Here is a 17,088-nt window from a genome sequence, read left to right as displayed (position 1 = left end):
CTGTCCTTTATTGTCAAAGTTGATGGTTTTGATTATACGGTTTATGCAACATCTGAAATTATTATGAAATGCTTTGGCTGTGGTAAAATAGGTCATCTTCAATGTGCTTGTCCTGAAAAAACTGATGAAAACGCTACTGAGCAGACTGAGTCCATTGAGGCCGAGTCTGTCGTAGTGGCCACCGTTGCGCCTGCTTTGAATGAGATAGTTACTGTTGTGCTGGGTGAAGTCGAGACTGTATCAAGTAAACCTGCTGTGGCTGAGAATACTGTGGGGTTTTTTTCAGTGGCGGTTGTCACTGTGGCTGAACCCTAGGTGGTCGAGCCCACTAACATGGTCAGTGACCCTCCTGTACCTACAGATACTGTGTCAATTACTGATAAACAGGACAATTCTGGTAATGTTGACTTTGAGATGGAAGCAAAATCCATCTTCAAAGTCCCCACCAAAAGAAAAAAAATCTGTCAATAACAATATAACAATGTACACAATAACAATAAAACAGTATACAGAATAACAATATACAGAATGACAATTAGCAATAAACAGAATAACAATATAACACTATACAGAATAACAATACACAGATGTTTACACAGTTTGCATGTTACACAATACACATTACACAATACACAAACTGAACAGTTAGAGGAAATTGCACTGAATTAAATTAAGTACAGTATACATAGTATAAATAACGTGCAGTGATGTGTGGAATATACTAATGTGTTGCCATGAATTCTCAGATGTGCATGAAGGGGTAGATATTAATAACAATAGATGTGATATATATATACATATTTAGTCCAGTTAAATCCAGTGAATTTAGTGTTAAGGTCCTAGAGTATGGTGTTGTTAGCAGTTCAAAAAAAGAAAAAGCTGTCCTGCAGCCTGCTGGTGCGGGCTCTGATGCTGCGGTACTGTCTGCCAGATGGTAGCAGTGAGAGCAGTCCATGGCTTGGATGGCTGGAGTCTCTGATGATCCTCCATGCTTTCCTTACACATCGCCTGGTATAGATGTCCTGGAGGGAGGGAAGCTCACCTCCACTGATGTGCTGGGATATTCGTACAACTCTCTGCAGCGCTTTGAGAGCAGTACTGTTCCCGTACCAGACAGTGATGCAGCCAGTCAGAATGCTCTCCATAGTGCACATGTAGAACGATGTTGTGACTCATCCCAAACTTCTTCAGTCATCTCAGGAAGAAGGGCCTTCTTCACTATGGCCTCTGTGTGGACGGACCATGTGAAGTCATCAGAGATGTGAACTCTTTTTGAAGAATTTGAAGCTGCAGACTCTCTCCACCAGTGTTTCGTCGATAGTGATGGGGCTGTGTTTTGTCCAGTCTCCTGTAGTCCACCACAAGCTCCTTGGTCTTGTTGACGTTGAGAGAAAGGTTGTTCTCCTGGCACCAGCGTGTTAGGGAATGCACTTCCTCTCTGTAGGCTGTCTCGTCATCATCTGTGTTCAGGCCTACCAGAGTCGTGTCATCTGCAAACTTGACGATGATGTTGGAGCTGTGTGTGGCCACACAGTTGTGGGTATAGAGAGAGTACAGGAGTGGGCTGAGAAAGCAGCCCTGCAGAGCTCCAGTGTTGAGGGTCATTGGAATAGAGATGTTACTGCCCATTCCGATCACCTGGCATCTGCCTGTCAGGAAGTCCAGGATCCAGCTGCACAGCAAGCTGTTCATGCCCAGAGCCCAGAGCTTGGAGGGCACTATGGTGTTGAATGCTGAACTGTAGTCCACAAACAGTATTCTCACATATGTGTTCCTTTTGTCCAGGTGGGAGAGAACAGTATGCAGAGTGAAAGCGATGGCATCATCAGTGGAGTGGTTGCCAAGGTTAGCAAACTGTAGTGGATCCAGAGAGGCAGGCAGCAAAGAGCAAATGTGTTACCTGATTAGTCTCTCAATTATTTGCTGATTATTGGAGTCAGAGCAACAGGACGCCAGTAATTGTCCTGTTAATGCCCCTGGGTGCTTCGGCAGAAATAAAAATATAAAAAAAAGTATATTTCTCTAAAAGAGTATATTTCTCTAAAAGAGCGGCACACACGGAACGTCTTTTTAAAGACGCATCATTTTAAAGATGCCTTTCCTTTGTGTGTTATTCCTGGTTGCGCTCGTTATCTCTCGCCTTCTGACGCTCATGATCACTGTCTTTTGTGTCTGGGCACTGCTCACGCGGAGACAGCTTTCGTGGATGGGTTATGTACTCATTGCGAGAACATGTCCATGGCAATGATGCGGTCGCGGCTTACCTTTGTAAGAAAGCAAGCAAACCCCAGAGGCTCCCCCCTCGGTCATTCTACCCATGGGTATGAGGCCAGTGCGGCTAGCACTGGGGGCGATTTGGGGACCCCAATGGGACTGCCTCTGCCGGGTATCCCCCCGAGATGGGCATGGCACCGCGGGACACATTGCGTGGTCATCACGCCGGTCTGTCACCGCCTCTTCAGACCTTGGACTGACATCACGTTTCTACGGGCAGGTGTTCCCCTAGAGCAGGTCTCCAGGCGTGTCGTGGTCATGACAGACGCCTCCAAAACGGGCCGGGGCGCTGTTTGCAATGGCACACAGCTGGCCCCCTGGCCTGCGCAAATATGCGTTTCCCCCAGTGAGCCTACTTGCACAGACACCTGCGGTGGTAGACATGATCACTCAGGCTAGGGCCCCCTCTACGAGGCGCCTGTATGCCTTTAAGTGGCGTCTGTTCGCTAAGTGGAGTTCTTCCTGACGGGAAGACCCCCAGAAATGCGCAGTCGGATCAGTGCTTTCCTTCCTGCAGGAGAGGTTGAAAGGGCGGCTGTCCCCTTCCACCTTGAAGGCGTACGTTGCTGCTATAGCAGCACACCACAACACAGTGGATGGTAAGTCCTTAGGGAAGCATGACCTGATCATCAGGTTCCTGAGAGGTGCCAGGAGGCTGAACCCCTCCAGACCGTGCCTTGTTCCCTCATGGGACCTCTCTGTAGTTCTTCAGCATCTACAGAGAGCCACCTTTGTGCCTTTGCAGTCAGCTGAGTTTAAGGCACTCTCCATGAAGACTGCTCTCCTGACTGCGCTCACTTCCATCAAGAGGGTAGGAGACCTGCAAGCATTCTCTGTCAGCAAAATGTGCCTGGAGTTCAGTCCAGGCTACTCTTACATGATCTTGAGACCCAGACCCATGTGCCCAAGGTTCCCACGACTCCTTTTAGGGACCAGGTGGTGAACCTGCGAGTGCTGCCCCAGGAGGAGGCAGACCCAGTCCTGTCATTGCTGTGTCCAGTGCGCGCTTTACGCATCTATTTGGATCGCACGCAGAGCTTTAGTATCTCTGAGCAGCACTTTGTCTGCTTTGGTGCCCAGCGGAAAGGAAGCACTGTCTCCAAGCAGAGGATCGCCCACTGGCTCATTGACGCCATAGCTATGACATATCACGCCCAGGACGTGCTGCCCCCGGTAGGGCTATGAGCCCATTCTACCAGGGGTGTAGCTGCCTCCTGGGCCCTGGCCAGGAGTGCCTCTCTAACAGACATTTGCAGAGCAGTGGGCTGGGCAACACCCAACACCTTGCGAGGTTCTACAACCTCCGGGTGTAACCGGTTTCATCCCGGGTAGTGGCATGCAATACAAGCGGATAAGCCCGGGATAGCCTGCCCGGTGTATCGCTTGCACATAGTGCCTTTCACCTCCTCTGAGCTGAAGACGTGCGCCATTAATTCCCAGTAGTGTTCACAAACTATGTTCTCTGGTTGACTTCCTCCGAGCCCTGTGGCAGTCAAGTTTTCGGAGAGACTCGCTGCCAGCCCAGTACACGTGCTAACTAAGAGCCCTGTTGTGGGGTATGTGCTCTGCATGTGGCATTTCCCTGTAAGGTAACCCCATGCGATGTATTTCTTCCGCTAATTCATTTCCCTGTTGGAAAACTGTGTCTTCCTTGGACAGAGCCCCCTCTGCCACAGTCTCCATGTTTGTAGTAACTCCTTCCCCGTTGGGTAGGATCTACCATGAGACTTCTCCACATGATCGGCAAGACCATGTGACGTATTTTCCACTTAAATATCACCCCCTCTCTCTGGGTGAGGTGTGGTCTCTGCGGTGTCCTCCCCTTGGGAGGGACACCCCCCGACTAGACCTGGTCGGCCCAGTCAGATAATCCCCCTTTTTTTTTAGGGAGTGAAAAAAAAAGAAGGGGAAAAGAGGCCACGACTGGGCTAGCCTATCTCTATCTTTTGGGTAGTCGACTTGTCCCCAAAGGGCCGTTTGACACTCATAACTATGTTGGGGGAGGTTACGTGTCGGCCTGGTGCACTGGCTACGAGGCACACAGTTGTCTGCCTATCACACACCGCCAGTTCACATAAAACAGTTCAGCCAGTTGCGACGCAACGACATCAACACAACGTCGAGTGAGTGACAGATAGGGAACGTCCTGGTTACTTGCATAACCTCCGTTCCCTGATGGAGGGAACGAGAGGTTGTGTCCCTCCTGCCACAATGCTGAACTACCTGCTGAAATGGCCAGACCTTGTCTCGGTTCCTCAGCATAAAACCTGAATGAGTGGTTGCATACCAGCTCCTTTTATACCCGTATGTCCGGGGGAGTGGCATGCACCACTTGCCAATTTTCATTGGCCTTTTATCAAAGACCAGAGGTGTCTCGGGCTCCCAAGAGTGACCCCTAGTGTCACTACATCGACACAACGTCTTGTTCCCTCCATCAGGGAATGGAGGTTACTCAAGTAACCATGACGTTTTCTGTTGGGGTAGATCCGTATTGTTTCGGTTGGCACCACATCTTCTATGCACTTCCATATGATCAAAACAGTCCTGTAGCATAGAATCCGACTGGTCCGACCAGCACTGGATCGTTCTGAGGGTGGGTGCCTCCTGTTTCAGTTTCTGCCTGTAAGTGGTCCAATTTGCTGAATGGAGAGTAACAGTGGTCCAAAACCTGTGCCCCTTGCATGTTGCATGTAACATGCTGAAAGCATCTTGGTGTTATTATACATATATACATATAGTGACATAAAAAGACAAAAATAAGATATAGATAAAAAAAGAGAAATATACAATAGACCAATAATGTTGTTAGAATATTTTAAATACTGATATACAGTTATGTGCAGGTGATATAATGTATTGAAGAAAAGGTAGGATATGTTAAAGAATATAAATGAAATATGGATATAAGTAGGTATTTGTTGAGGCCAATGACTGAAGTGTCATCTGCGAACTTCAGGAGCTTGACAGAGGGGTCCTTAGTGGTGCAGTCATTTGTGTACAGGGAGAAGAGTAGTGGGTAGAGCACACATCCCACAATCACCAGTGCTGATTGTACATGTGCTGGAAGTGAATTTCCTCATTCTCACTAGCTGCTGCCTGTGTAATGTGTCAGAAAGCTGGTGATTCACTGACAGATAGAGCCAGTAACAGAGAGTTGGGTTAATTGAGTCCATAGGAGAGCGGGGTTGATGGTGTTAAAATCCGAACTGAAGTCAACAAATAGTATCCTTGCATAAGTCCCTGGTCTGTCTAGATGTTGAAGTATGTAATCTAGTCACATATTGACTGCATCATCCACAGACCTGTTTGCTCGATAGGCAAAGTGCAGGGGATCCAGGAAGGGTACAGTGATGTCCTTCAGGTGGGCCAATACCAGTCTATCAAATGACTTCATGACAACAGACGTCAGAGTGAAGTGTCTATAGTCATTAAATCCTGTGATTTTGGGTTTCTCTGGGACGGGAATGATTGTGGAGCATTTGAGGCAGCAGGGAACTTTACACTGCTCCAGTGATCTGTTGAAGATCTGTGTGAAGATGGGGGCCAGCTGGTCAGCACAGGATTTTAGACAAGTGGGGGAAACACCATCTGGGTCCCGTGCTTTTCGTCCTCTGTTTCCGGAAGACCTGGCACACATCCTCTTCACAGATCTTCAACAGATCACTGGAGCAGTGTGAAGTTCCCTGCTGCTTCAAATGCTCCACAATCATCCCCGTCCCAAAGAAACCCAAAATCACAGGAGAGAGGAGGAGGGTGGTTGCAGAAGTGTAAATGTTTGTGTGCTGTGAAGGTCAGAGCGGGTGTGGAGTGTGTGACTGGGCTTTTCAAATCTACAGTAAAACACATTCGGGTCATCAGCCAGTTGTTGATTCCCTACAGTGTTAGGATATGGTGTTTTGTAGTTGGTAAAAATATTTGTTTCTCTAAAAATTCATCATTTAATATGAATGATTTTAAAATCGGAATGCTTAATCTAAATGGTACCAGAGACAGTCAGAAAAGAATGTCTTTGTTTGAGTTTATAAAACAAAAGCATACTGCTGTAATGTTCCTTCAAGAATCACACAGTGATATTAAAAGTGGACTGGAAAAGAGATTGAGACGGTCAGATATTTTAAATCATTTGTCTTCTACTAGTGGGTTATGGCTGTTAAGAAATAGTTAAGAGGTGTTTTTTAAAAGTTAAAGCCAAGTTTGAAAACATCATAATTACTTTTTTAAATATCTATGCACGTACAAAGGGGACTGGAATAATTTTTTTAGACACAATCAGTACTGCTTTGAAAAACCTAAGTCCATAAGAGCTTTTGTTCTTAAGTGGAGATTGTAATTGTACGGAAAATTATAAATTAGACAGGAATCACTTAGAGCCACACATTACCTCTCAAAGAGCTCTCACACAATTAATAAGAACTTTTGATTTGTGTGATGTTTGGAGGAATGTGAATAATAAGAGTAGACAATATACCTGGGCCCATAGTAGGGGTAATCTTTTTTTTGGCAAGACATAACAGATTGCATGTGTTCAAGTTTCAAGCAAATCTCTCTAAAACTTGCAAAATTATTTCAGTAGGCTTTTCTGATCACAGCTTAGTTATTTGTAATATTTTTGTTAATTCTTTGAAGTCGAAATGCGCCTATTGGCATTTTAATATGTCACTTTTAAATGATAATTAGTTTGTTGAAACTTTTACTTTGTTCTGGAACAATTGTAAGGAACAAAAACACATTTACACTTCCTTACAACATTGGTGGGATTGTGGTAAAGTGCATATTTAGCAATTGTGCCAGGGGTACACTCATAATGTTACTAGAGAAATGGCTCAGTCAATGAAAGCATTAGAAAATGAAATAATGGATTTGTTAGGTGCAACTGCATCTACAGGTGATAGTGAAAATTTGAAAGCTGCATATGCAAAAAATATTTACTTGCTGACCTGTTGGGTGTTAAAGCACAAGAGGCACTAATCCGCTCACGCTTTCAAAGTATTACACAAATGGATGCTCCATCTAAGTTCTTTTTCAATTAAGAGCAAAAACAAAATGGCCAAAGTCGTTTAATTCATTCTTTATGCTCAGCCATAGGACAAGAGCTTACTGAGTCTTCTGAAATAGCGTGCTGTTGAATTCTACTCAGATTTATATAAATGTGAACTGGTACACAGAGGCTGATGATTGTGCTTTTTTTTTGATGATCTTCCAAAGGTAGCTGAGGATTCTAATATTAAACTTAAACAGACTCTGTCACTACAGGAACTCCATGCAGCCCTGATGGGCATGGACAATGGGAAGTCTCCTGGCATTGATTGGTTACTTGTTGATTTAAATAAAACCTTTTGGTCAGTGATTGATAAAGATATCCTTTTGGTTCTTAATGATAATCTGAAAAAAGGCTTTCTACCACTAAGTTGCAGAAAAGCTGTCATCACTCTATTACTCAAGAAGGGCAATCTCCAAAATATAAACAACTTGAGGCCGATCTCTCTTTTGTGTTCAGATTATAAAATACCGTCGAAGGCTCTAGCTACAAGGTTAAGCAAATAATGAGTCAAGTGATACATTCTGATCAGACTTACTGTATACCCAACAGGTCAATCTTTGACAATATATCACTAGTTAGAGATGTTTTAGATGTGTCAAGGTTATATGGTGTTAGATTGGGTCTGATTTCCTTAGACCAGGAAAAAGCCTTCAACTGTGTTGAACACGTATATTTACGAAATACTTTGGAAGCCTTTGGGTTCAGCCATGGCATTATTAGCATGATTAAGGCTATGTACTGTAACATTGTTACAGAGAGTGTACTCTCTATGGTGGTTTGAGTGCTCCATTTAAAGTTCAGAGGGGGGTCAGACAGGGATGTGCTATCTCAGGAATGCTGTACTCCCTGGCCATTGAACCTCTACTCCATAAATTATGAACAGAGTTAGATGGTTTTACAATGCCATTCTTTCTACCTTTCTGCATATGCTGTTGAAGTAATTGTTTTTATTTCTGGGTCTGATGATGTGAACAAACTAGAGTTTTGTTTTTTTTTAATTTTAAAATTATTTCATCTGCAAAAGTTAACTGGGGGAAAAGTGAAGGTCTGTTAATGGGGGAATAGAATAGAGGGCACCCCAACCTACCAAGAGGATTTGCCTGGAAAAGGGGTGGTTTAAAACACTGAGGAGTTTTTTAGGTAATAATTATTTTATTCAGAGGAATTGGGATGGAATGTTACACAAAATGAAAGGACTATTGCAAAAATGGAAATGGTTACTTCCCCAAATGTCATATAGAGGGCGCACAATTATAATCAACAACCTGGTGGCATCCTCTTTGTGGCACAGACTCGCTTGCATATATCCTCCTGTTGGGCTTTTATCAAAGCTTCAAGGAGAGATGGTAAACTTTTTCTGGGACAATTTGTACTGGACCCCTCAAAGCATTCTTTTCCTATCTAAAGATGAAGGAGGTCAAGGCCTTGTTAATCTTGTCAGCAGAGGAGCCACATACCGCCTCCGTTCAATCAGAGACTCTGATGGGACCCCAAAGTCTTGTGTGGAAGCCACTAGCACAAAGCATTTTAAGTGGAGTGGATGGATTGAGATTTTCTGTTTTTTCCGCCCTGTTTTTAATGGATTATACTTTTTTGGACTTTACTGGAATACCTTCTTTTTATCAAAGTCTTTTCAAAGTGTGGACACTTTTTAAGCATCAGTGGGCAGATTCAGTGACCTCTTTTCTTTAGTTGCTTGAAGAACCTATGGTTTTTGGAGCTTGTCTTGATGTGTCGGTAGAAGACACTCCTGGACTTAAAGACTTACTTTTTCACAGAAATCTCTACAATTGAGGGACATTGTTGATAAAGCAGGTCCTGGGCTAAAAGATGCAGAGACTGTTGCCTTACATTTGGGAATCAGATCAGTGCGATATGCCAAAAGGATCCTAGACAAATTGGTGGGGGTCCTAAACTCAAAAGAGAAAGCACTACTTGAGGGATATTGGTGTTATATTCACTGATGCTAATGACTTTTTCCTTGACATTAGAATTACACCTGCTCTTGACTAACCCAGTTACAGTAGTCCACTGTTGAGTCTGGGTAAACATGAATATGTGGATTTTTGTACAATTAAGGGAAAGTTGCTATACAGAAACATTGTGAAAGTAATTAATAAACATACGTTGAAAGACAGAACAGACACAGTGTGGAGAGAAAAAATAGGGGTTGTAGAAGAAACTAAACCAGTGTGGAGAGTACTGTCCAAATCACCATTGACTAAAAGGGCTGGTGATCTTCAGTGGCAAATTTGACATGCCGCTGTAGCTGTTAATGCTTTTGTGGCTAAAATGAATCCCACTATAAGTGATAAATGTCCTTTGTTCAGTGAGAGAAACTATTTATCATTGTTGCATGAACTGTGACAGACTTTCTCCCCTGTTTGATCTCTTTGACATTTTATTTTCTTTATTAGGGGTATTTTTTACAAAGCAAAGTTTCACACTTGGCTTCAAGTATAGTCTAATGCAGAAATACAAGTGTCAACTGTTACATTGTATTGTAGGCCAAGCAAAGCTTGCTGTTTATATTACCAGAAGAAATAAAGGCTGGTCAGGAAATTTTATCAGTTTTTTAGAATATGTTAAAATCAAGAATTATTGTTGATTTTAATAATTACAAACAAATGAGTACAATCAATACATTTAAAATGGCATGGTGTTGTGATGTATAATCCATTAAAAACAGAGCGGCATCAAATCTCAATCCATCCACTCCACTTAAAATGCTTTGTTCTAGTGGCTTCCACACAAGACTTTGGGGTCCCACCAGGAGTCTCTGAATGAACAGGAGGCGGTATGTGGCTCCTCTGCTGACAAGATTTAAAATTTTAAAATATAAACTTAAAATGTCCAAAAAGGAGAAATTGCTGCTGACTGTACATTATTGTACATTACTTACAAAATTCACACATAAATGGACATGAAATATTGATTTAAGTGTAAAGTTTTTAAAAGGCTGTCAATTGATTCAAATTTGTAATTTGAATCAATTACAAATCATGTAATTTAATTACATGACATGCAGATTAATTAATCATATTTATAGCAAATATAAATATTTGTTTAGACCCTCAAGTAACAATATTTCAATATATATTGATTAAATAATAACAAATAGTTTCAATAATTAAGAATACTAAATAGTAGCATGTAGTAATTCAGATAATTAAAATGCATTGCATTATTGTGGCAGACAAATAAATCATTAATTAGACAATACAAAAAGTGGCCTCAGAAGGCAATGTATTATTGAACATATGCCTAGACATTGGCCTTAAGTTCACAGCAATATATTTTGAATTCTATTTTTAAAATAATTCTATTTTGAATATTGAATTCGTCAATCTGTCTGAGATAGATTTATTATCAGGGCTTTAATAAGAACTTGTCAATGTACACATGCGTCAGACGGACGCTTTTGGAGCGTCTCACTTTGGTTGCATCACGTTATGTAAAATGTAGTTTCAAACTCTAAATGTAGTTTCAACCTCTCGAGATCCCTGCATTCGGAGTTGCGCTCTGTCCAGCTGTGCTTGAACACAAGAACGCGTCCTCATCTTGTGCTGTTGCGCGTGTCAAGCAAACCTGAGTATGGTTTGTTCTCTATACAGCTGGAGTTGCACTTACAGCCCCCTGCTGAAAACAGGTACCACTTTAAGCTTAAATTGCTCCTATGATCAGAATATTCCTTATTACGGTCTGGGGACATGATTAATGCGTTCATTTTTAACGTGTTAAATCCACAGCCCTAGTTTTTCATTATGAAAGATGAAAGACAGCACAGCACTAGTGCAGCAATGTAGGAAATCACTTGACTGCAACACCAGTCAATTACAGTTCAGTGTCATTATACGCAAATTATTTAACTACAGAATGCCACCACTGACCAATCACAATCAAGCATTCCAGAGAGCTGTGTATTTACAGTGTCACAGTGACTGAATATGCTAAAATTCGGAACAAGTTCACACACAGTGATGAAGGATGAAGATCTCGGTCTTACCTTTGCCATCTGTGCCTGTACACCTGTAGCCTTCAGAGAGGAGACGGCCTTCTGTGCTGCAGACGGACAGTCAAAATCCACAAAACCATAACCTACACACACACACATTAACATAAAATCTGGTGCACACTGAAGCTCATTCTGACCAAAAACTGCCCACTTGTATAAACAAAGTGCACTGTAAACATCCATCCACACTCCTTATTTCATTGTTTTTTTATGTGAATATGCACTAATCAATGTCTTTGATGAACACGGATTATTTAGATGCCATGTTAGGTAAAAAAGATGGCAACATCCAACCACATTATGTGATGTTTAGAGCGACAAGCAACAGGACATTTTGTAGGTCACTTGGTTTCGATTCCTGTTGCGTCAGTCTTGGTAGCCCCGCCCACAGGGAAATCTCATTAGTCCAATAACTGCCCAGTTGGGGGCTGTTGAAACCGTGCACAATGTTTGCATCCGTCTGCACTTTTTCCATTGTTTTTCTATTTAAACGCACGCTAGACTGACGTTTTTGACCGCTTTGCTGCATCTAGCTGTTTTTTTAGTGTCTCGTGCAGGAGCTGCACATTTTTTAGATGCCACGTTAGGTAAAAAAAAAAAGAATGGCAACTTTTAAAAGCACATCTCGAGACATTTGCATTTTACTTTTTTTTTTAGCACAAGAACGCATTTGGTCTGAACAGCCACATAGACAGGAAAATGAACAATCACAGTGGGACGTTTCGACAGTCGCTTGGTTTCTACTTCTAACAAGAGCCCAATAAAAACATTTTGGTCCAAAGCGTGCTCTATATAACTTTATATTAACCATCAAACATGTTCTGACTGGCTGTGATTTAGTGATGTTGCACAGAATTTTCACTTTCAGTGTAGAAAAACGAATTTGTTTCTTTGTTCACGAAAAACTACACCAATGACTTCTGATCATGTGAGTAGAAGGTGTAAAACTCAACCTCAAAATGTTGATGTTTTCATGATCTGATCACCTTTAACCGAGCAGTGTTTGAGAAACCTGAGCATTACGGTTTATAATCTTGCATTAAACATCTCTTTCACAACTTAGTCTCATAGAATGAACGTTACTGTAACAAAATTTTTGCAAACTGACTTTTACGTGTCACGTTTTACATTTCGCTGCAGCTTCTGGGAGAAATTAACATTAGAGGTGCTACAACAACTGTGCGTTTTATTCACTTTCACACAAATCATGTCTGCAATGGCTGATAATGACTTTTTTACACTCTATTACACATTGCTTTGTTAATGAGTTACATAGAAGCGACACGAAATTACGTGGTGGCATCAGTGTGCTTTACATTTCGCATTTTGTTTTTGGACACTATCAGTTAGGTTTAGGCGTTGGTTTAGGAATGTCTGTTTTGTTCACCTCTCATTTCATTTCATTTTCATTATGTTTTAGAACACTATTGGTGGTACGTTTTACTCATTTAAACCTCCATCTAATATTCACCTTAAAAACCTTGTCTGATTACAACACCATTTCACTCGCTTTTGGCGCCCCCTGCTGGACATTTCACTGGGAAACTGCAGCAAAAAGTGTAATAATGCACGTAATTTCATTTAGCAAAAATGAGATCAGGCTGTTCTTTCTATACTCTCTTTTCCATGGCAGCAACCCAGTCAAGAACTAGGGTAAGGAGACCTCATTCTCAGAATTTACTTTCTTCCATTGTGTTTTCGACTCTTCGTGACCACATCCATCAGAGAGTGAGCAGAGAGCAAACCCGCAAACCTGATTAATGAGTTATGAGATATTTATGAGTGATTTCTCTCTCCCACAACCCCTCAGTCTTTCCTTTTCTTATTCTGTTTTTCAATCACACCTTCATTCTCAGGGCAGTATCGGCAGATATGGGTCACACTGGTGGTAATAAAAATTTCATGGCAGATTAAATGTACACATACACACACTCATTGGATTAAAGCCGTCAACGCTGACCCGTTATCCAGGATAGATGAAGATTTAATTAGAGAGAAAATAGGTTATAAAACCCTCTTCACAGCTCAAATCCTCAAATCCTTCCTCACGGAAACACTGGGAAAAAATTCATATGAGCGGAAAGTTAAGAGTGACAATGAGGCAGAGAGAAAAGCTAGTTAAAGAAACAGAAATGATGAAAAACACAATTATGGTGTTTTCATGATTGATCACTGCTGTCACTCGTGAAGTATACAGTATATACTGTGCAGTATGCACTAGTATTCTATTCCAAACACTCTGTTCTTCTAAAGGACAAACTCTAAGCCAATGAAAGCCTCATCAGAAACATCTACTGCGAGAAACATCACAACGCTTTTTCACTCCTGTTGTAGAGGAGCTTTCTTTTGATACACGTGCAATTCACACACTTTTATGATAAAAAGATGATGATAACAGAGCAGTTTTCAACATTAAACAAACATGAATTAGAGTGAAAAACAACTCATGAGCGAACAGACAGATGCATTCAATATAATATTAGATATAATATGTTAATGTTGTTACAATGTGTTTTTACCTTTGCATTGGTTTGTGTTCTTGTCCAGAATGGCTTTTGTAGACACAATTTTCCCATATCTGTAATACATGACACATTTAAGACAAACATTATAGGGGTCATGTCATGAGGAATGACCTTTTCCTTGATATTTTGACATACAGTATAAGAGGTCATTGTACTATAAAAACATACAGTAAGTTTCAGAACTCAAAGCTTCCTCTCCAGTCCAAAATGATCATCTATTGTTTCTGTGACGCTCCTGTTCTACCCGCTCCGTAAGGAACTCGAACTGGTGTCTCCGGCATGGGAGGCGGGTGCACTAACAAGGAGGCTAAAGGCTACAGCTTCTAGTGTCAGTCGCTAGTGCACCTCTTGAGGTCAGGAGAGTGAGGTTTTATACTCATTGCACAGCTATCTATCAGCTGGCTACCGTTATATTTCCACCCTGCAGAAATGACTCGTTTTGAAACATTGTGACATCACAGTGCAGTATCATTTGCATAGTTCCTGCCTCCACAACATATGTAATCATCACAGTTGGTGAGTTAACAGAGAGAGAAAGCGGCTGGGATACTGCAACATTGAAAGTGATAGTATTGTAACTGTAGTTTGATTTTGACCATCGAAAAGAGTAAAGTTAGGTCCCCAGATGTTGTTGTGTTCCTAGTTGTAGAAAAGCTGTATCTCTGCATAGACATCTGAAGGATCCCAATGTTAGGAATGAGTGACAAATTCAAACAAAGTTCCTGAACACGGAATGTGGGAATAAATGTTTGGATTCATGGCTATGCAAAGAAACTTGTAATGAAAGATGCAGCGGCAACAATACTGGACACGACAGTAATGTCTGTGAGTATTAAGAGTAGTTCTAATGTTTTATCTGCTTGTGTTGGTTTGATATGTAAGGAATTGTATAGTCAGTCATTTTTAATCGCAAAATAAACCATGATCATGACTCCAAAGGGAGTGGAGTGGACTGTGCTTATTACATGGTTACTTACCAAAGATATACACAATTCCTCACTAAATATTGATTTGACTTTAACCTCCTGAGACCCCCGCATGACCGCTGTGTGCCTTTCCATTTACCTTTTTGAGTTGTAACTAGTAGCACCTTATAAACAAGCAAAAACACTGATGTCCTCATATGTGGACAGCGGGACTAAGTTGTGAAAAGCTATAGTAAGTCAGATTTTTTTCATCAAATAGTTTATTATGTGTCAAGGAGTGTTGGTTATTTTTTGTGAAGTTACAGACATTACAGCTGATTTTCTATAAAGCTGAATTAATAATTCTGATTTAAAGTAATGTCCAGCATCATCCAATCACTGCCAACCATGTTAAAATAAACTGATACATTATAAATTCTGAATCTCTGTACTGATTATCATTGTCACATGTCTGTCAAACATGTTGAGTGATCCAAACATCATCTGCAGCCTGAAACTGAGCTTTTGATCAGATTTTAGGAGTGAATGCACTTAACTGTATAGAGAGCTATAGGATGCTCCCTTGCTCCCTATTTAGTGAATGACTTAACCTTCAGTGAGCTGTCTGTCTGCACTGGTCTCAGAACAGTTTGAAATGCACCTTATTTTCATCCTAACTCCATATAAAGCCTCTGAAAGCAAAATGTTTCAGCTTTTGCATAAATATATTTATTCTCAATGTGAAAATGCACAGTAAATATATAGGAATGCATTTACTAATGTTAATGAATGGAACCGTATTGGACAGTGGTGACAATATATATATATTTTTTTAAAGCAACATATCAAATGAAACTAGAGACGCTACTCATTACAACCAAACAGATTTAAATTAAAAACCTTAAAGAGGTTTCTTACCAGAGGCACTTTTGTTGGCTCAGCACCCAGTAAAGCGCTTCACAGAAATCAACCTCATGCTGTTTTATCATGTGACGCGGTGCTCCAGAATTTTAACTCTTAAATGACAGTCTAGAGTCTTGTGAACAGTATTCAGTCAGTTTTAATTCATTTAAATTATGCACTGAGTATAGCGAAGCCAAAATACAACGTCCACACATGTGGATGCGGGGTTGCACAACGTTAAATTATATAAACAGGGCAGAAGAATGTGGAGCGCAGAAAGCAATGAAAAACAATGGTGAAGGTTATGGTATCTGTCTCGTTATAGCCATGTTGACCCGCATTTTGGCTGAAATGAACACATCGGTACGCCCATTGTCCTGTATTTAAGCAGCCGATTTATTGAGGGAGACCCCCTCGCCCGGTCGCCCACGAATCATTTGAGGCAGATTCGCCAGCCGATGAACATCACTTATTTCCTGACACTGTATTGAAGCGGTGATATCAAACAGGGGAATCCCCGGGCCGACCATCCCTTGTAACACTCTATACAGCTTGATACACATTTATTAACCCTTCACATATGAGAAACATAGTGACAATTTTCTGCAGTTTTCTATTATTATTTCAGTCGAATAACTGTTGTGGTTTGATAGTGTGCTTTACATAAATTCGAACATATGTTCATATGTTCATATCAATGATTGTGAAATGCTTTTAGTAGATTTTATAAATCGCTTGCAAGTATTCATTGTTTCATTCTTGGAATACAGTTCCACACTTGTAATGGCGGGAGGGCATTTGTTTTTCAGTGATGTTAGCCAATAATAACAGTAGGCGTGTCTTTAAGGTGAAGTACACACAAAACCAAACGTTTCAGACAGAGGGCCAAATACAGGGTAGAAAAATGTCATGTAATACTACATTATTTTGTGCAAAAAACTTTACTAACATTATAAGTGAACCTCAAGGAAGAAAAAATAAATTCAGGACATGACCCCTTTTAAGGAATATTCTGGGTTCAATACATAGCATTAAGCTCAATCGATAGCATTTGTGGATTAATGTTAATTACAACAAAAATGTATTTGACTCGTCCCTCCTTTACTTAAAAAAAAAAAAAAAAGAAGTTGCAGTGAGGCACTTACAATGGAAGACAATGGGGCCAATTTTTAGAGGTTTAAAGACGTGAAGCTTACAATTTTATAAAATAACTTTAATTCTTCTGTTAAAACTTGTGTATTATTTGAGCTGTAAAGTGGTTCAAATCGCCATTTTTACAGTCGTTTTAGGGTTTATGGCATAACATCATCATGGCAACCAATTTAAAACACATATTCTTAATGTCTTGTTTCTATACCTTTGAAACAGTGAGTATTTTAACATTTACAGATTGGCCCCATTGATCTTAGTTTCATCCTAACTAAT

At 40.9% G+C, this 17,088-nt stretch overlaps 1 protein-coding gene across 5 annotated transcripts in view; it reads right to left on the bottom strand.

Annotated features, from left to right (window-relative positions):
* LOC127421506 (RNA-binding motif, single-stranded-interacting protein 3-like) overlaps positions 1–17,088 on the bottom strand; it is a 40,313-nt gene that overhangs the window by 16,077 nt on the left and 7,148 nt on the right. For 4 of the 5 annotated variants that reach the window (XM_051664595.1, XM_051664597.1, XM_051664596.1 and 1 more), the window contains exons 3-4: positions 13,850–13,908; positions 11,322–11,413 (exon numbers count right to left, since the gene is read on the bottom strand). In XM_051664595.1, coding sequence (XP_051520555.1) covers positions 11,322–11,413; positions 13,850–13,908 — 151 coding nt within the window. The remainder of the gene's footprint in view (positions 1–11,321; positions 11,414–13,849; positions 13,909–17,088) is intronic. The other variant, XM_051664599.1, reaches the window with a different exon arrangement.

Source organism: Myxocyprinus asiaticus, chromosome 30 (assembly GCF_019703515.2).
Source record: "Myxocyprinus asiaticus isolate MX2 ecotype Aquarium Trade chromosome 30, UBuf_Myxa_2, whole genome shotgun sequence".
In the NCBI taxonomy this organism is placed as follows: domain Eukaryota; kingdom Metazoa; phylum Chordata; class Actinopteri; order Cypriniformes; family Catostomidae; genus Myxocyprinus; species Myxocyprinus asiaticus.
Note: the sequence above shows the minus strand (reverse complement) of the source record. Positions and strands in the feature narration are given on the sequence as shown.